The 19953-nt window shown below is 43.8% G+C and overlaps 2 protein-coding genes, 1 long non-coding RNA gene and 1 pseudogene across 7 annotated transcripts in view; 1 reads left to right on the top strand and 3 right to left on the bottom strand.

Annotated features, from left to right (window-relative positions):
* Positions 1 to 1324, bottom strand: part of LOC133505948 (cAMP-specific 3',5'-cyclic phosphodiesterase 4C-like) — a 14302-nt gene extending 12978 nt beyond the window's left edge. Inside the window, exon 1 of one of the 2 annotated variants that reach the window (XM_061829533.1) lies at positions 1249 to 1324. In XM_061829533.1, the coding sequence (XP_061685517.1) occupies positions 1249 to 1251 (3 nt within the window). In that variant the 5' untranslated portion in view covers positions 1252 to 1324. Of the gene's footprint in view, positions 1 to 1218 lie in introns of both variants that reach the window. The other variant, XM_061829532.1, reaches the window with a different exon arrangement.
* Positions 1 to 16114, top strand: part of LOC133505955 (uncharacterized) — a 25542-nt gene extending 9428 nt beyond the window's left edge. For all 3 annotated transcript variants that reach the window (XR_009796365.1, XR_009796366.1, XR_009796367.1), the window contains 7 exons: positions 1923 to 2015; positions 2770 to 2882; positions 4368 to 4492; positions 10923 to 11045; positions 11109 to 11757; positions 12887 to 13061; positions 13304 to 16114. This is a non-coding gene — a long non-coding RNA (uncharacterized LOC133505955). The remainder of the gene's footprint in view (positions 1 to 1922; positions 2016 to 2769; positions 2883 to 4367; positions 4493 to 10922; positions 11046 to 11108; positions 11758 to 12886; positions 13062 to 13303) is intronic.
* Positions 9847 to 13425, bottom strand: LOC133505954 (hsp90 co-chaperone Cdc37-like; annotated as a pseudogene).
* Positions 15941 to 19953, bottom strand: LOC133505952 (vascular cell adhesion protein 1-like). 2 transcript variants are annotated; one of them, XM_061829547.1, is made up of 5 exons: positions 19449 to 19949; positions 18094 to 18363; positions 17630 to 17956; positions 17237 to 17491; positions 15941 to 16912 (listed from the first exon to the last, which is right to left on the bottom strand). In XM_061829547.1, exons 1-5 carry the CDS (start codon positions 19522 to 19524, stop codon positions 16737 to 16739), a joined length of 1104 nt encoding a protein of 367 aa, XP_061685531.1. In that variant the 5' UTR covers positions 19525 to 19949; the 3' UTR covers positions 15941 to 16736. The 2 variants fall into 2 exon arrangements, with proteins under 2 accessions (XP_061685531.1, XP_061685532.1); XM_061829548.1 differs by having other exon boundaries at positions 16786 to 16912; positions 17244 to 17491; positions 19449 to 19953.

Below are 19953 nucleotides of genomic sequence, written 5' to 3'. Positions count from 1 at the left end.
GTATTATGAAATTCATCAAAAAATTCAGAGAATTTTTTTTTTCTTGTTTATTCACTGATGAAGTTTGGGAAAATATTGACATCGCTTTTTCCCGAAAAACCGCCAGCCTATAGAAGTGAGGCAGAGAGTAAACTGAACAACAACAACCATTAACAAAACTTTGTTCAAGTGAATTAAGCTCATCAGAAAATTAAAAAAAAAAAACATTTACAAACTTTAACAATATCAAAGTAAATCTTTCTAACTTACCTGTGGAATGTTTTCTCACAGCCACGAAACTGGCAATTAACCGCGTTAATCGCTGTCGCTTCACAGGTCGGCATGGTTGTTTTGGGAGTATCAAGATGACGGATGGCGACTTCAGTTTTGGTGGCCAATGAGCCATCCAGTCTTTTTTTTTTTTTTTGTGCTTCTGTCACGTATCTGTTTCACAATTTCAACATAACTACTAGTGACCTATGACTACATTTCATCAAACGGAGCCAGGGTCTCACATGCCCACATTTAAAGTCTCCGATGCATGACAGAATTAACAGATGAAGCAATGGCATCTAACTCGCTATCAGAAGAGGCACAACCACCTTTCCCTGCACATTCAGTCTTTGTTTACTAAAGCGTGCACTCAACATATAAATCCTCAAATAATCACAATGGAATCATTACTCCTAATCATTTGTTTATCTGACAAGCATTTGCTGATTATCTATCTATAGTCCCCTAGTTAAATCCTGGATGCAGTTTTTTTTTTTTTTTTTTTTTTTTACAGTCACAGATTTTGTCATAACAGTAGAAAAGTCATCCGACATATTGGTCGGTGTGTTTTAACAACCATTTTTTTTTCCCTCCAGCAAAAGCTGTAGCCAAAACACGTTTTTAATTCTTAATGGTTTACTTTAACTGTGATCCCTCCCTGCATCATAGCCGCGCTCCATTTTGTGCCATCTTTGTGCAGTAAAGTGCGTAAATCTACGTTTACTAAGACAGATAGTTAGCTTAGCTGCTTGTTAGCAATAGCTGGCTAGCTTTGACCACTCGTCTGCCACGTTGTGTGAGCCGAATGTGTCTCTTTTGCCTGAATTTGCTCTTATTCGTGTAATTTTTAATAAAGACCTAATTCGTTTTGGTTTTGAGAGCAGGGATAGGTCACCACAGTCACATGCTTAGAAATAAAACTTGTATGCTGAAAGACAAAAAAAAAAAAAAAAATGCACGTTTTACGTCTTTTAGTGATCTTGCCATGAACCATACCATCAAACGGCAGACAAAAAAATAAAACTTTTAAGACCGCCGAGCTGTAATGGTTTCCCCGCGCTTTACGTCGTCTACCTGTAGACTAGATGAGAGTCTCCTGCTCCTACCCCTGCGTAGCTCCGCCCCCAGGGTGGCCCCGGACGTGTAGGATCGGCTGTAGCGCGGCGACTCGGCCTTCTGCCCCCCGCCAACCGTTAGGTGAACGTCCTCGCCCTGCGAGACAACGGGGAGACCAGACTCACGTCTCCGTGGACATGACGTACAATTGCACAACGATAGTCAAGTACGTAAATCGTCAAAAATGCCTCTGCGTATGTTAAGGTATCCGTTTGGGTGCCTGCGTGGATAGATGCTTATGTGTCTGTAGTTTTGCGCGTGCGATCAGGCTGCTACAGATTGAGAATGTTGGAGGCTGATCTGCACTGCAGCACCGTAGCAACAAAACACTTGGGGTGGGGGCGGGGGGCGTGGGGGAGACGGTAACAGTTGCTAGGCAACCGTGCCGTGTTGCCCCTATGCTGCGCTTCATGTTGTTGTCCGGCGCAGATGTGAAAAGGATGCTCGCACACACATCAGATATAAATACACAGTCACTCACACAAAGGCGCTCGGCTGCGTTTGATCAATAAAAGCCCGTTTGAATAATGCATGCTATCATGTCCTTCGTCCAGGCTGAAAGCGTGCGAGCATCATCTAAATGGATTCCTTTGCGCAGACCTTCCCGGCGAGCACAAAGGAAGGTCAGAACGTGTGAAAGTCACCAGGTATGCGCGCCTTTCGCTGCACACAGTTAACCCAAACACAGGTTTTACCGGGCGCTCTTAACCTTTTTCACCTCTGTGCACATTCAAATATTCAGACTTTTATCAGATTAATTGATTAATCTGTTTTGGTTATTTTGTTCCGTTTTGCTCGCAGCTCTGCCCCCCATTCACAAAGTACTTAATGAAGTCGGGAATTTATTTTCTTAATAATTTGGTCTTTTGGGAAGATTGGCACCAGGGGGAAGTGCTCGCCGTTCATCCAAATTTCCACCCATGTATACTACTGAGACAGTTTCAGCTCATCAGTAAGCTGTAGCAATATTAGTCATTCGTCGCAGAGGATAAAGAATATACATCTGTGAGTATTGTCATATTATCTGTGTTGCCCCATCCTTTGCATTCAAATAGCCATTGCTTGAAGGGTTTTGACACAATTTGAGCACCGATGCCGTTCGTTTGCCCGTCTGTGGCGTTTCCCACTATGCTAGCAGACCTTCAGGCAATGTCATGTGATTGTTTGAAATGCACAGCGGGTAAATCTCTTTTTTTATGTTTAAATTGACAGCATAACCCTCCAGCTTGTTGTGAAGTAAGTTGAGTTGAGGTCACTGCTACTATCAAGCGTTTATAGCTCAAATTTTTGCTAAAAAAAAATTAAAAATCAGCTGAATTGGTGGCTAACCTACTTCATGAAAAGTCACAGTCTACGTTTAAAAAAAAAAAATCACTGTACTATACCTCACCTCTTCTCCAGTTACCGACAGCACGCTGCGGCTCTTCTTCATTCTGATTGGCTCGTTCTGGGCCCCAGGGCGGAGCGTTCCGGAACCCAGGCAGCAGAGCAGGTGGAGAGCCAGGACCGGAGAGGTAATGGGTCACTCCAAGGTTAAACCCGGGTAGAAGTGGGTCGGGGGGATTGAGGGTGCTTGTTTTTGGGTGTCAAACCGGGTCGCCGCCTGCGTCCATTGAGGTAATCCCGACACTCTCGGGGTTCAGGCGGGTGAAACCGGACCCCTCACTGTCACAAAACACCCACGATGCATTCGGGTGCCCCCTTCGAGGCTCTGTTTTTATTGTTTTGGATTGCTTGTTTTGTTTGTTTGTTTGTTTGTTTGTTTTTTCCATCCACAAGCAACAGAAGAGATGAACACAGACACTCCACAGAGCTCACTCCATGTTATAACAAACAAAGAGTTTCTGGCGTGAAGATAAACCCGCGCGTAGTCCCGCTTGAGCCAGGCAGGGCAACAGCACACCCTGGTTCGGGTCCATGATGCTGCAGCTAGGAGACTTTCGGAAACAAAACTATCCTCGACTCGGCTAATCCAACACCGGACCTTCTTTGCATAGTTCCAACCTCGTAAAAATCCTTGCTTGGTCCAGTACGGGGTTCCAGAATCTGCGCGGTCTGTGGTCACATTTCGAAACATAGATCATCGCTCCGCGGAAATCATCTCAGAAGGTCATAAATTGCTTGAGCGTCGCTTCTTTTCTTCCTGTTAGGGGGAAAAAAAAACCTCATCAGTTATTTTTAACATGAATTCTTTTAGTCTTTGAAGGCACTCTGCAATTATTGTACAGATATTATAAGAGACCAGAACACTACAGATAGTGTAAGATAAGCGAGGAAGGTGGTGTAAACAACTTGTGTGCAAAACTAGTAATAAAGCTCTCCATGGTAACACGGCTGTAACTTTCACTCAATGAAAAATGTTTCTCTGCTCGCATCAAGCCTGGTTGCTGTCACGCCCCCGAGAGCCACAACCCCACCGTGGTTGGTAGGCTCGTCGGCTCCGTGCACAACACTGTAAAAGTGCCATTCATCATTTAACTTTCATAGTAAGGTGGGGGGCCACAAAAATAGCATCACGGGGGCCCAAAAAAATGGCCCGCGGCCCACTAGTTTGGGAGCAATGCTATAAGGGATAAGAATACTGTTCGTATAACTGACGCATGTTTGGAGTAGACATCCATCCATCCATCCATCCATTTTCTTAGCGGCTTATCCTCATGAGGGTCGAGGGAGTGCTGGAGCCTATCCCAGTTGTCAACGGGCAGGAGGCGGGGTACACCCTTGAACTGGTTGCCAGCCAATCGCAGGGCACATGGAGACAGACAAGAGCTTTCCAGCTGCTCCACCGCGCTGCCCTCGGAGCAGACAGTACCGCGTAACTTTCCTTGGGACACAGATGAGGCGAGTCACTTTAAAGGTCACTTTAAAGAACCTCCATTAAGTGACTCTCTAGAACGGACTCCGTAAAAGTGTCAATTCCGTTTCAAAACAACATCATACAAGTGTCTCGAAAATGCCCCTCTGACAGCGACTTCTGTTTTTGTATCTGCTCTGTCCAGATTTCCTCTCGCCTCCACGTAGAAGAGCCGCACACGCGGGTAGGCGCAGATCTCCCCAAGTGACATGCCGTAGATGAGATCGACAGATTCGTATGACCTGATTTCAGTCCTCTTGGCAGAAAAAGGTTTGGAACTCAGGAATGCGTGGATGATTTTAATTGGTATTTCACATTTGCTGAGGCACCATCGAGACACTATTACATCCCAAATAGTAGAAAGGTGGTTTGGCAAAATATGTATGGAAGTGAATATGTGCCACCAGGATTTGAATTTGAAATGTAAAGTGATCACATTTTCAAGAGTTGTATTTCAGTGTAACTTTTCAATGTTAACAATCCAACTGGCTACAATTCGCTGTCTAAAGTTCACCGTCTGTGCCACTAGACAGGGTTACTTCAGGTCAGACCCGAACAGCTAGCCAATCGCAGTTATGCTTTCTTAGTCATGTGACGTCACATACTAAGAAAGTGTAAATGGATTGGCTGGCTGTTCGGTTCTAACCTGAAGTAACCCTGCCTAGTGGCACAGACGGTGAATTTTAGACAGCGAATTGTAGCCAGTTGAATTGTTAACATTGAAAAGGTTCAAATTCAAATCCTTCTGGCACATATTAACTTCCATAAATATGTCATCTTCAACGTATTTGATGACCGACACAGACGGAAATAAAAACAAATAATTCAAGTTTTACCCCACCATTGCGCTGTTACAATCGTGAGCCCTCCTCTTGAAAAAAATGAATAAGTAAAATCTCCAAGCAGCATTTTTGAAGCAGAAAAGCTCTCCGATCACAGAGGTGTAAAAAAAAATATATGAAAAAAAAAATCTGCAGTATGATGTTTCGCCTCTTTGGGGCGCTGGACTTTTTACAGCCCCCGGAGTGCGGAAACGGAAAAGTGCGCGAGTCCCGAGGAGGTTGTCTGTCTCCGAATTTGTCCTTACTCGAGCAAAAACACACTTGAACAGTCAGGCTTCCGATCTGAGACATCTTGTTTTGTCCTGAAGCAAAACCATAATTCAACATCAGAGAAAGCGGAACGAAAACAAAAGATTATACGAAGTCATAGTGAACGTCAAATGCATTTTATAAGTGCAGAGGGAGATATTTTTTGAACGCAGGGGTGCCACACTTCTCAAAGGATCCATTTGAATTATTACTGGAAAAAGAGTGATAATATTTAATATTAGTTCAGTAACACAAACATAATCGAGACGTTTTATATTTTATCTAGTTTTATGAAACCAAGTCTTAATCTATGTTTACATCGGTGTAATATTACTGGAATAATAATATTCATCACAATGACATTATTTTCCAGAAATTTAAAAGTGCAACTTTTGATTTTGTAATATTTCGTGTCCCTTTATAAATTTGTTCTCATACCATTACGACTTTAACGACTTCTCAAAATGTTACAACTTTATTCTTATGATATTATTCCTTTATTCCTGTACGTCGTCTATAGCTTTAGTTTCATATCGCCACTTTCTCGAAACATTGCAACTTTATTCTTTTAATATTACACTTTTTTTTTCTTCCAACACTTTTTTCTTTTTTTATAATATTTTTAGTGGCTCAAAAAATGCAATGGAATTTTAGTCTTTATTTTTTCCCTTAGCATTCAGGTTTTATTCTCATAATATTACAACTTTTATCATAATATTATTGTTGTTTAACTATTGTTTGTTTTTCTCTCAGAGGACCTGTACAACTATAAAAATCATATTAATGGATAATCTCATAATCATATTTTTGGAACTTTATCTACATTTTTTAAATAACATATTGACTTTTTAATATAAGATATGGAAAATGGTGAAATATTCACATAAGTCCAGTATCATTTAATGTATGTTATAAAGATATTTTTTTTGGGGGGGGATGGGTTAAATATTGATTAAAATTGAAAGACGTTTTGTAAATTTCCTGCACCAAATATTTTTAACATTTTTAACAGGAAGTAAAACTTAATTTCCTTTCATGGCCCTCTTGAGTTTGGCACCTGTGCATCGTACATGCATTTATTCTCTTAACATTCCACTTTTTTTCTTGCAACTTTTTTCACGTTATTTTGTATTTTCCTGAAATGCAGTCAGAAGCTTTTTTTCTTTTTTCTTTTCTTTTTTATAAATATGATTGTGATTCAGAGCACTTTTTTTGAAGCACTTCTTCCTAAATTCAAACGCCTCCAAAGCCAGCCGATGCACGCCCAAGCATTTTTTCCAACGACTCCACTTTCATGCGAAATCGCCCGAAAAGCACATCCCGTCTTTTTTTTGAGCAACACGACGCTCGGCTCAACGTAAACACGGTGTCATTGTGGCGGCCTTGCGGGAGCGCGCGAGCTAATTCCGACGGCATACCGCAACACCCGACCGTCCCTTCTCCCCTTACGTAATTACCCCGCGAGCCGTCCGATAGATGACCCAATTCCGTTTTGCGTCGGGAAGCGCTCGGCGTGCGTGTGTGTGTGCTTTCCGATCACCTGGCGTCACGCGCACGTACGCACGCATGGGGTCAACTTGTGAGCATGGGAGGGAGTGAGGATGGTGACACAGTGACATACATGCGGGAAGCAGATATGAAGATGGAGCAGGAGGGATTCCTCTCTGATACACACACACACATTCGGATGACACGTCAGGCTGCAGCATTTTTTTTTTAAACAACACACTCACCTTGATGGCGTCCAGATGAAGGCGGTCCACCTCCTCCTCCTCTTCTTCCTCCTCCTCCTCCTCCTCCTCCACCTCCTCCTGGTCGCTGGCCGTGCTGGCTGCCTGCAGACGAGCCGTGCATGTGTCACAAGCGCTCTGCGTCTTCATGAATACCAGCTTGCCACCCTCCCCGGATCTCCCCTCACTCTTCCTCCTCCTCCTCCTCCTCCTCCTCCTCCTCCTCCTCCTCCTCCTCCACCTCCTCCTGGTCGCTGGCCGTGCTGGCTGCCTGCAGACGAGCCGTGCATGTGTCACAAGCGCTCTGCGTCTTCATGAATACCAGCTTGCCACCCTCCCCGGATCTCCCCTCACTCTTCCTCCTCCTCCTCCTCCTTCACCCAACCAACCAGGCAGCCACGCCACCCGCCTTCCTCGCCCCCCCCCCCATCCCCCTCCCCCTTACCAGCTTCACGGAGAAGCCCATAGCATCCCCACCTCCCTCCTCTATGCTCCCATGCAGTGTCCAATAGTAATCTCCTCCTCGGTACCCCATACGCTCTCTCTTAAAAAAAAGAAAAAGAGAAATGGAAAATCAGCAGTGCCCTTTTCCTTCCTCATTACATGAAGCCAGCCTAGTTAAAAACAAAACAAAAAAAACACATAATTCCTATATTTATACAGTACTCCATTCAGAACAGCAGCTTGGTGATTAGCTATTTGGATTATTACAAATGAGACCATCTGCTCCAAATTTGGACATAAAATGTGAAAGTGACCTTGTGTGCGATGTCTTTAGTCACTGAAAAATATTTTTTCCAATAATCCTCAGATAACAAAACACATATTTAGTGCAAATTGTATAGAAGTAAATCAGTGCCACCAGGGTTTGAATTTGAAATGTAAAGTGATCACATTTTCAATACTTGTATTCCAGTGTAACTTTTTAATGTTAACAATTCAACTGGTTACAATTCGCTGTCTGAAATTCAACCGGCTACAATTCATTAGTATGTGACGTCACGTGACTAAAAAGGCATAAATGCGTTGGGCTCTGACCTGAATTAACCCTGCCTGGTGGCACAGACGGTGAATTTTAGACAGCGAATTGTGGCAACAGTTGAAAATGTGATCACTTTACATTTCCAATTCAAATCCTGGTGGCACTAATTTACTTCCATAAAATTGTACAATTGTGCCCAACTTACAAATTTTACGGGTACATAAGCCGTCACATGACCTTTTTTTTTTTTCGGGGTGGGGGGGATAATGTTACCAGCCAAATTTTAGTAACAGGTCCGCTTCGCTGTCTAAAATTCCGCGTCTGTGCCACCAGGCAGGATTACTTCAGGTCAGAACCGAACAGCCAGCCAATCACAGTTACGCTTTCTTAGTATGTGATGTCACGTGACTAAGAAAGTGTAGCTGGATTGGCTGAGTGTTGGGTTCTGACCTGAAGTAATCCTGCCTGATGGCACAGAAGGGGAATTTTAATAAAATGTCGCCAGTTGGGCGCCACGGTGGAGCAGCTGGTAAAGCGTTGGCCTCACAATTTTGAGGTCCCGGGTTCAATCCCAGACCCGCCTGTCTGGAGTTTGCACGTTCTCCCCGTGCCTGTGTAGGTCTCCTCCGGGCACTCCGGTTTCCTCCTGCATCCCAAAAGCATGCAACATTAATTGGACTCTCTAAATTGCCCCTAGGTGTGATTGTGAGTGTGGCCGTTTGTCTCCATGGGATAGGCTCCAGCACTGCCCGCGACCCTCGTGAGGATAAGCGGCAAAGAAAATGGCTGGATGGAGGTGCGCTTCAGACTGCCACCCCTAGATAGCGGCAGCACACTTCCCACCTTCCAGGGACCAGCGATTTCCTTGCAGTGAAGGGACGATACCAGTTGGTGCCAGTAACAGGCCATTAAGCTTGTTTGCCAACTGCAACACCAGCTAGATAACGACTTTCTTCATTTTCCCACAACACTACAGTACATAATGTCGTCGTTTCTTCTGCAATCCCATTATGTCCCCCCCCCCCTTTCCTGCTGTTTACAGCCTCCTTTAGCAATCTGTTCCCAAGTCACTACTTTAATTACACCTAAATTGGTGATAACGAACGAGTGGTCTTTTTCGTCATTTCGCGACGTGAGCCGCTGACGGGCAGTTTGTATCCACAACAGGCGACATCTTGAAAATTACATTTTGATGTAATGCAGATTAATGAACGCAGAAAGACAACGCAAAAAAACCCCAAAAACATTATTGCATCATTTAAAGCAGTTATTATGGTATGAATTACAGTTTAAATTCTGATTGCCATGTGGAATGTTCACACGTTTGTTTATTCCGATGGCTGACATGGCGACAAAGCAATCACATCAACTCCCTGACAACACACACAAAGGCCATCAGCTTTTCTGGACATTATCTAGATTTAGTTCAGTCCTGTTGATTGTTCTCCTCAAGGTGACTGCAACAAAGAAGCTTTGCCCCCAAAATCCCGCACTGGGTCGCGAAATCAAATGCACCAATTAATTACGGCCAGCAAAGGAAATGAATTAGAAGGACTACAAAAAGACAGGATGCATCACAATGTTGCCACGTTAGAACGAATGTTAGAACGGCCATTTGGAATGATGTCAAATCACCTTTCTCCGTTACAATGAATTGAAATGCCATTAATCGGTTCCAGCCCCATAAAATACACCAACAATTTTTTTGTAACAGGTTTGTTTTTAATAAGAAAACAGAACTTTACCATATTGTATTTTATTAGGAACCACATAATGTAACGACATAATCAAATAGAATGTGATGAATTCAACAGGGCGGCACAGTGTCTGGACTGGTTTGAGCGTTGGCCTCACAGTTGTGAGGATCAGGGTTCTAATCCCGGCCCCGCCTGTGTGGCGTTTGCATGTTCTCCCTTGTGCTTGTGTGGGTTTTCGCCATGCACTCAGTTTCCTCCCACATCATCAAAACGTGCATTAATTGGAGACTCTAAATTGCCCCTAGGTGTGATCGTGAATGCGACTCCATGTGCCCTGCAATTGGGTGGCAACCAGTTCAGGGTGTACCCTCCCTCCTGCCCGATGATAACTGGGATAGAATCCAGCACTCCCACGACCCCCGTGAGGATAAGCGGCTCAGAAAATAGATGGATGGAATTCAACAGTTAATGCAATTTCCATTTGTGTTCCTTCTGGTGTACCACAGGGCAATATTATAATACAGAAATAGATAGTACACGAAATAGTCAGTGGAAAATTTTGTGCAGGGTCGCCAAGGTTTGGTTGATGATCTTGGTGGATTCGGATCTAGTCCACCAAGATCTTCCTAATCATTAGGTCATTGAAGGCTCAGGTCCTGGTCCGAAACTCATCGTCCGCCACCGAAAGGAGATAAACTACAGCAGGGGTGTCAAACTCATTTCTGTTGCGGGTCACATTGTGTGGCTACAGTTTCCCTCAGGGCCAACTGAAACCATAAAACTCTTTGATCACCTCATCATATTTACACATCAAATTTATGAACTAGCTTTGGAATCAGAAATCAAGGCTAATGGGTAACTGTTGACGTTTGGTAACACAAAAATGCTTACAACGTCTCAATGTTTTCATTTTTATGACAATTTGACATTTTTATCCAGATTTGAACAAGAATCATTGGGAGTTGACGCACATGATTTGCCTTCGTGGGCCACATTAAATCATGTGGCGGGCCAGATCTGGCCCACGGGCCTTGAGTTTGACACCTGTGAACTACAGTCTATTCACGACACATTGGAACTACTACTACCACAACAAAATATGAAATGTACTGTATAGCCCACTGTATATCATCCCAAATTTAGCCTATGTACTTCGTTCATCCTCATCCTCTCCATCGCCTTGATTCTCTCCCAACTCAGGGACCCACAATCCCGAGTCGATGGACTTCGCTAGGGGTGCCTGCCCTCCTGTGGAGACCACCGGATCGTCATCATCAGCAGCAGCAGCAGCAGCAGCAGCAGCAACCATCAACTCACATCAGGGTGAAGTTTGCCAAAGGGCTTGTGCAGCATCTCAACGTTCTTCACATCGAAACTTATCTGCAGGTCCTGACAGAGAAACGACCAGCGGGTCAGAACCTCTGCGTGTGTTTACGGCAGTCGGAGCGGCACAACAGGATCGATACGCCGTGCGTTTGTGTGCAAACGGAGTGAAACAAGAAACTCTCGGAAGAGGCTCACGGGCCGTGTAAACAAACACACTGTGAGCTGCAGTCGCACGAGGGGAACAAATACGGACACGGATGTATTTTATCATCTCTCCGTTATTGAAATGACCATCTGTATATTTTCGGAACCTTATGTGTGTGTCCGTGGGGTGTTTACCTTGGGCAGTGACTCGTAGACCTCGACGGGGTCTAGACCACCGGGTCCCAGTCTTTTCCGCTTCTCCTCCATCTCCAGCCCAGGGCCTCTTGCGTACGCATCGGTGCGCAGCGCCCCACTCGCTCCTTCAGCAGCTCCAGCTCGCGCCGGCGCCCGCCCGGACCGGTCGGCACTCCGCGGCGCACGCGAGGCCGGCGTCACCCTCGAGGATCTCGACTTTGCCTTCTACTGACCTTCATACTTTGGAAGAACTGCCTGAAGCAGCCTCGCGGGTCGGCCTTCAACGCTCGGCCTGGATCCAAGAGGGACTGCATGACTATGGCCTGGTGGGCCACCTGCTCCATCGCGGCGTGCTTCTGAACAGAAACAGGTGCACGTCTCTCTTAAATTCTTTTCACATCCACGTTTTGATTCCCAACCATTGTACCGTGAAAATGATCCAATTTTGCTTCACTTGCCTGCACAATTATTTATGCAGAATTATTTCTTTACAAACAATAATGCTAGTCTTACATATTTTTTGTGTGTAAGTTCTATGTTGTTGTTTTTTTCGACTGATTTCAGGTCATATTCAGGGACGAGAGTTTTCCGCCGATCGGCGGATTTCCGACTTTTTCAGACCAAAATGTCCATTCTCGAGATAAGCGCAAATCCGTTGAGAAAATTTCGGGGTTGGGGGTATCGTGCACCTGCCTTTCGGTGGTGGGCTCCGAGCTGCAAGTTCAGCTTAGTGCTAGCACAAGCACGACTATCATATGCCGTTCTAACTTGCTCGGAAGTGTAAATATTTGCATTTTGCGACATAAACATTAAAACTTGTTTGAGGCAGATTACTCGATTGGACAACAGAGTTATACAGTATAAAGATCCAATCGTGTTGGTGGTTAATCGAGTTTCACCATTCCCATGTACATGTGTTCTTGGTTCTCAGAAATCACAGTGTAACTTGTTCGTTAGCCGAGTAATGGCGCGTGGGACTTAAATAACGCGAACTAAGCGACGGTGTGTTCAAAGTTTTACGATGGCGAAAGTGTTAGAAAAAAATTATGACAAAAAATGATTTTTTTTTTTTTTGTTCAACTGGACTCAAGTTCCAACTTGTTTCTCAAAAATGTGAAAACAAAATTCTTGTCTGTTGTTTAAAAATATTCTGAAAATTTGCTGCAAAACGGTTGTCAAACCGGCTGAGATTCATACTGCACTCCATACTGCCTGTCGATGTTCTGGAAGTTTTTTTTTTTTTTTCGTATTTCTTTTTGTTCAAATGTATCACCAAAGGTGTTTGATTTCCTCGGCGTACTTCTTCAAAAAGGTCTTGTGCTTCTCCACTTGTTCCTCCTGTTGTCTCCTCCCTCGGTTTTACGTTGACAATACGAGGGCGTATTTCTACGATGGACTATACAGTACACGCATTTGGATCATCTTCTGACCTTACCCTGATGAAACCGTCTTTGCTGATGATATCCGTCTTCCTCAAACGATCTTTTGTCCTTCCACAGTTTGCTCACCTCCGCCCGGAATCGGTTCACCTCGTCCGCCCTCCATCGCTCGGAGTCGTCCCCGGGCCTCGTCCAGGAGCTCGCCGCGTTCTGCGAGGTTGCTCTCCAGGTCCTCTCCCCTCCGCTGGAAGGTGGCATCTTCTCCAGATACACCTAATGCCCCCATGGAATGGAGGTGCAGTATTTTATTTTTTTTTTAAGTTTTTCCAGCCCCTTAAAAACTAGTCAATATTTTCTGCTTATTATGGAAAAGTTTCATTGTCCTGGCCCCCCTAAAACTAATGTTCAACCCCCCCCCCCCCCCCATACCAAATATTGGTGTCCCCAAAATCACTACTAACTAACGAAGGTGTGTGAACTGACTCCAAATACCACATCTAACTCATGGTTCAAGTTCTGACCCGGTGTCTCATCCAGAACAAGCTCGGCATGTCGACTTAAGGGTTTGTGACGTCATCGTCGTCCGAAACGTCGCTGTGATCTCAGGCGCTGTAGTCGATGTGGGACCCGGTTCCGGTCATCCTCCGGTGCCAAATGTGTTCAGCCGCGACGTTCTAACCGACTTGGTGATTTCATACACAGGTTAAACGCCTCACCGATCCTCTTCATGAGCCACAAGCTGTTGACGCAAATCCTGTTGTTGATTTTTTATTTAGCTGCTAGCTGTAGCGGTGTGTCCTCGCTTTGTTTTCTCTGCTACCCAATTGGTGGAAGTCAGGGTTGTTACTCATGCTGGCCAATGAGGTTTCATTTTATTGAAACGCTCTAAAACTGGCGGCTCATTCATGCTAGCTAACAAACGGCTAATGCTAGGTCACAACAATGTAACACACAAGACATTCAAAGGACTACATTTTATTTCCCTACTGACAATAGTAACAATGATAATACATACCTTGCATTTCAGTATCAATATTTAAAATTGTGCATCCATATTCTCTCGCTCATCCATGGAAGCAAACCATTACCCTATTGTTAACTTAATGAATATTAATATATGTGATAAAAAGAACAATTAGGGTATTTTGCAAATACTAAATGGCTATACGGTGTGTGTGTATGTGTGTATATATATATATATATATATATATATATATATACAAATTGTCATTATTATTCTCTAATTGCAATTTTCAGATGGGCAGTAATATAATATTCTCCAGTACATCATTTATCCATGCTAGCGAACCACTACACTCAGTGAATTAAATGAATAATGTTTGCGAAATGCAATAATTCGGTTATTTGAACAAATAACAGTACCACTCATCATTTTGTCATCATTCTCGTTTTATTTTAATTTCAGCTTCTCAGTATTATGCTGCAGATTGGTGCAATGTGACAAAAAAAAAAAAACATTTCAAGAAAATATACATATCTTTATAAATACATTTGAAAAATATAAAATACGCCGCACAATTTAGTCCACATCTGGAACCATTATCACAGTATGTATTATTAATAGCGACGTGTGTGCACTTATTGGACCCCAGGATCCAACAAAGGGTATATAAAACAGATAGGGCAAGAACAGGATGTACAGTTGTGTCCAGGCTTGTAGACAATCAAAAAACATCCTCCACGTATGTGAAGGTATTTGAGGAGGGGAAAAAAAAATGGGGGGTGGGGGGTTGTTTACATTCAGATGCATGAATGGCACTAGTATTGTATTTCAGCATGGACGTGGACACAGCAGCAAATTTAAAATAGCAAGGCCTGTCACAAGTTCAGTTGCATGCTGGGCTCCATTACAGCTTGATCGAAGAGGAACTTTATCACCCCCCCCCCCCAACCCCCCGCAAAAATGTAACTCAACATTTTTATTTCTAACCTGTGTCATAAACGCCCAAGTTGCTGTGATGTGCCAAAAAGACCCCTCCCTTTGAGGCTTTAACTTTTGCAATAAACAGGAAAGCAAAACGACTTCCCGCAGTTACGTCGATGCCTTTGAGATCCTCTGTGCCTCCCCCCTTGTAGTTAGTGTTACACTTCAAGGAAAGATTAGTTATTTTACACGAAATGCATGACCGCAAAAGGTAATATTGACCCCCCCCCCCCCGAAAGAAAAAATAGTTTAGCTTCATATCCTTAGCCTGCTTTCCCATACTCACAGTTTTGTTTTAAACTCACCCCCAGTTGCCACTTTCTCTTGGCAACATGCAATTTGGTAGCCATGTTTCTTTCACACAGGTAGACTTTACAAAAAAAAAGTTCCAAAAACCGAAAAGAAACATTCATTTAAGGGGCACTTCGACCATTTCTAGTGGTCCTTGACCCAAAAAAAGATTTTATCCGACTCCTCCCAAATTTGAGCCTCGGATCCTAGACGGACGGGCGACCCTAAATTGCATTTGCGTTTTCGACAATGTGCATGCCCCCTACCCAAAAAAAACCCGTTAGCGCCATAGTAACTCAGCTCCACTAAATCCAGGCTTAACTAACTTATTAAGTGTCCCAATCCGGGCCCCTGCATCCCCGCAATCAGCTTTAGTTTACATAGTCTATTTTTTTTTTGATTAGCGTTAAAATGATTGCGTAAAATGACCAAAGTGGATGAAACATGATTTACAATTAATATAGAAAACGCATTACCTTGCAGATACATGAAGTTCTTTTTGCTTGTTTAAAAAAAAAAAGTTTCATGAATTTAGGTTTTTTTTTTTTTTTTTTTTTTTTTTTTTGGATGTGCATGGTGTCAAACTCAAGGCCCAGAAGCCAGATCCGGCCGGCTACATGATTTTATGTGGCCCGCGGAGGCAAATCATGTGTGCCGACGTCCATGATTTTTTTTTTGTTTCAAATCTGTACCAAAATCTCAAACTGTCATATCATAAATGATAATTACAAGCATTTTTGTGTGACCAAACAACAATAGTTGGGAAAACCCATTACCCTTGATTTCTGATTCCAAAACTAGTTCATAAATTTCACATGTAAATATGATGAAGCGGTTAAAGATTTTTATTGTTTTACAGCCATAAAGGCCCTTTGAGAGAAACCGTGAGTACGATGTGGCCCCCGACAAAATAGAGTTTGACACCTCTAATCGAGTGGATTTAAAGTGAACTGCATTTTTTTAACAAAATAGCTCTAATCTGTAACTACTTGATATCCACATATAAAGTTTAGAATTGCTTATAGAGGTGCCAGATGGCACCAAAGCACAAATTTTATATTACACATGGTTTCAGCCTGAACATAGAAACAGCAAATAAGTGACCCCCCCCCCAAGAAAGTAACAAACGCCAGACAAATTCACGAATGCCAAACTATTAACATAATATACGTTGTCATCTCGAGCAGTGCCTTGCGATATGAGTGTTTGTAACATGTTTTTTTAAATTAAGAAAATAGAAATCTATAATACTGTGCATTATTTAAGAAAACTGCGTTAAAATAATTAAGTAGCATCTAAAAAATAAGCCAGTTTGTGCGGCGTAATTGTGTGGCTCCTTCTGATGTGTGTGCCTTGGCCACATGGGGGCAGTATGATACTTTGTAATCACGATACAGAGGAGAAGTCACCACTCTTCAGGAAGCTGCGGTAATATTTGTCGTTTTTCGCAGAAGATAAAGAAAATATGCCTGTTAGTATAGTGAAATTGTCTTAAGATGCCTCACTCGTATCTCAAGGCATCATCACTGTACGGGTCGCGCACAAATAAATGCACCTCAGTGCGCCTCCAAATATTCGTACTACATTCGATGACTTTCAAAACAAACAGCACTCGTGTAGAACCCACACACACGACAAGAATTCAAACACACAGTGACTTCAGTAAATTGCACAAATACATGCACAGTTTAGAGAAACAGCAACCGCCTCCCCCCCACCCTTTACCGTTCCCCCTTACAACTCCCCAGCGGGCAGGGCGACGTGCGGGGTGCGAAAACGCAACACGTCCTTCAGCCTGTACTCCCCAGTCCGGCTCAGTCTGTAGTAATGGACGTACAGCAAGATGACGGTGAGGGTCGCGAGTCCGACAAGCGCCGCTATGGCGGCTAAAATAATAGGCGTGTAGTTGACTGCAAAGGCAGAGAAGAAGGTTAGCACTGGTGATGGATAACAAAGTACTAAAATAACTTGATTCATGCTCTCGATTACTATTACACTATTACTCATGCGACACGATACGTGGACGTACTGTATCTGTCCACTGCCAACCGGGCCTACCTTCTTTGACTTGATGGATTCTTTCTTGTTGTTTTTGATTTCTATTTACTGACCGCGCAGTATAAATGTTTACGAAGTAGTTGTGCCCGTAATCGTGGGGACGCGTCTAAGTTGCAGTTCCTTCTAAACTTCCCAGAGGAGGGGAAGTGTACCGATCTCGAGTGTGGTTCACTTACTGTGTACCTCCACGTAGAACTTAACAGTGGCCGTTCCCACGGTGTTGTTAATAGAACAGACGTATTGTCCTTTATGCTCCGTGGCGACCGAGTCCACTGAGAAGACTTCGCCGTGGAAATCAGAAGGGGCGGCCGACGGGAGTATCCACGTGACTGAGGGTCTCGGGTTTCCCTCGGCGGAGCAGTTGAGGTGAAGGGGGTCACCCACCGTGAGGCTTACCGGTCCACCGGCGGGTCCGACGAGTTGAGGCTTATCTGCGGCGTCGATGGAGACAGAAGCACACTGATGAGCTCTTTGTTGCTGAAGATGCCGACCCGATGTAAGGCGAGCGTACAAACAGAATACGTGAACATTTTCATATATTTTCCCATGATTCATGCCGTCACACTCACAGTAAACGGTGGCGGTGACAATATTAGATATTGTGTCGTTGAGCGCCACGTCATGTTCCAGGTCCAGCCGAGCTACGCACTTATATCGGGCTCCGTCATTTTCTTTGGTGGCGTTGAAGACGTTCATGAAGGTCATGTTGGACGGTTTGTTCTCATTGTTGTACTTTGGGTGGTACTGGCCCAGCACGGTTTCCCCTTGGTAGAGGGTCACAATAACGTTTCTGAGCGGAGCAACTTTCTCAACGCGGCAGTACAGCTGGTATTGTTGACCCTCCAGCATCGGCCCGTCGTGATTGCGGAAGCCCACCTCGACCTTTGTGGGAAACTCTGCGAGGACACACAGTTAAGAATCGGTAAGAAACCCAGGCCGCAAAAAGAGGAGTAATGTGTGTCGACTGAGTGAATGAAATCATGGGTGATTTTTGTACATGCGGTAAGAGTAAAGAGGAGAAAAAGTTTCTTACGGTAAACGATGATGGGCAGGATGCTGCAGCACTGCAAGTCCTTCCCTTTGTTGTAATAGCACAAGATGGACGACGTCCACGTGTTAATTTTTTCCGCCGTCCACAAATAGGTGGTCTCGTTTTTTTGGAACCTGCCGGTTGAATGTTCCAAACCGGAAAACTTGCCAAGGCAATCTTCCCGGCAAACGGAGCAGTTGGCAGACGTCGAGGTGCCAAACTCCACCACCAGCCTGGACGGACTGAAAACAGGCTTGTCTGGGCAGTTTTCATCTGGAAATTAAAAAAAAAAACAGCACACATTTGTAAAGGGGCTTTACAGGAGAGAGATACACACTGCTACACAAATGCTGATACCCAATGGGAAACAAAACTCACAGGCATATATTCTTTATCCTCTGTGAAGTACGCCTAACATTACTGGCATACTGAGAAGCCGCCGCGCACCAGAATGAGCAGAATATTTTTCGTTTTGTCATTTCCATCCATTTAGAGGCACAAAAATTGATGACTTACCAAGGATGGGATTAGTTCACAAGAATTGCGTTACGGTTGCTTCTATATCAACACGACATATGTACAGTGAAGAAAATAAGTATTTGAACACCCTGCTATAATGGAAGTTCTCCCACTTGGAAATCGTGGAAGGGTCTGAAAATTTCACCGTAGGTGCATGTCCACTGTGAGAGGGATAATCTAAAAAGAAAAATCGTGAAAAAAAATAATACATTGTGATTTCTGGATTTTTCTTTTTAGATGATCTCTCCCACAGAGAACACGCACCTACGATGAAAACTTCAGACCCCTCCACGATTTCTAAGTGGGAGAACTTGCAATATAGCAGGGTGTTCAAATACTTATTTTCGGCACTGTAGCAGATAATGTAAAAAAGAGCAGAGAAGTGACACGCTGATAAAAAGACAAAATGGACTTCTCAGCGTTTCATTTCTGGTCTGAGAAAAAAATAAAAGATCAGTTGACTTCTTTTCACACCTTTTGTGACAGTCATTGCGTCTCATTTTTAGAAACCTTTCCTCAGACAACTTTCCAAAAACGGCACGCATTTCTCACATGGCGTCACGGTGCGTTTTGTTTTCACTTTAGAGTTTTATGACAATTGAGCATTTTAAAAGGATATTCAAGATTTGGCCTCCAATAAGGGTTTTGTGATAGCAAACGTTTTGACTATCAAACAGACATTTGACGAAGCCGTTTATCACAGTACTTGTCAGGAGCCACATTATTGTCTTATGATATCAAAATGCTCAACTTTGACCGACTTCGTTGCTAACCATCAAATGCGAGAATGTTTTCAAGTTCACATCGGCCTTGAGGGCGGCTCGAGTGCGCAAACTTACCGCAGCCGAACACATGGAAGTCGCCCAGAAATCCAGACAGAGAAAGAACAGACAAAAATATGTAACAGGAGAACATTATTTCCTGATTTTTTTAGAGGTGACTGCTAAAAAAGAAATGAAAAAAAATGCTATGTAGCGTCTCGCCTGAGAGGGAAAACTGCGAGCGAACACCAGTTGATGATGGTAAGAACCCTCTGGCTTCCTTTATGAGTGAGACAACCAGATCAGACAGAGCACTGAAAGAATGCCTCCATGGGTCAACGTGATCACATGACTGAAGAGAGCCAATGAGCACGCACGGGAAACCCGGAATAGTGGGGTCTTTTTGAGGGGAATTCTGATCCATCTCAACACAGGATGACTAATACTCACTCAGAAGAGGAGTTTAATCGCAAGCGCTCACACAGGCCTTATCTAGCTCCCATGCGGGCTCCTGTAAATCCCACTCTTACTTTGGTATTTGGTTTGGAGTTCAAAGAGGGTGGCAGGGTACAAACTTCCTTTA

This window comes from Syngnathoides biaculeatus, chromosome 9 (genome assembly GCF_019802595.1).
Source record: "Syngnathoides biaculeatus isolate LvHL_M chromosome 9, ASM1980259v1, whole genome shotgun sequence".
In the NCBI taxonomy this organism is placed as follows: domain Eukaryota; kingdom Metazoa; phylum Chordata; class Actinopteri; order Syngnathiformes; family Syngnathidae; genus Syngnathoides; species Syngnathoides biaculeatus.
The sequence above is the reverse complement of the archived record's forward strand: the minus strand, read 5'-3'. Positions and strand labels throughout refer to the sequence as shown.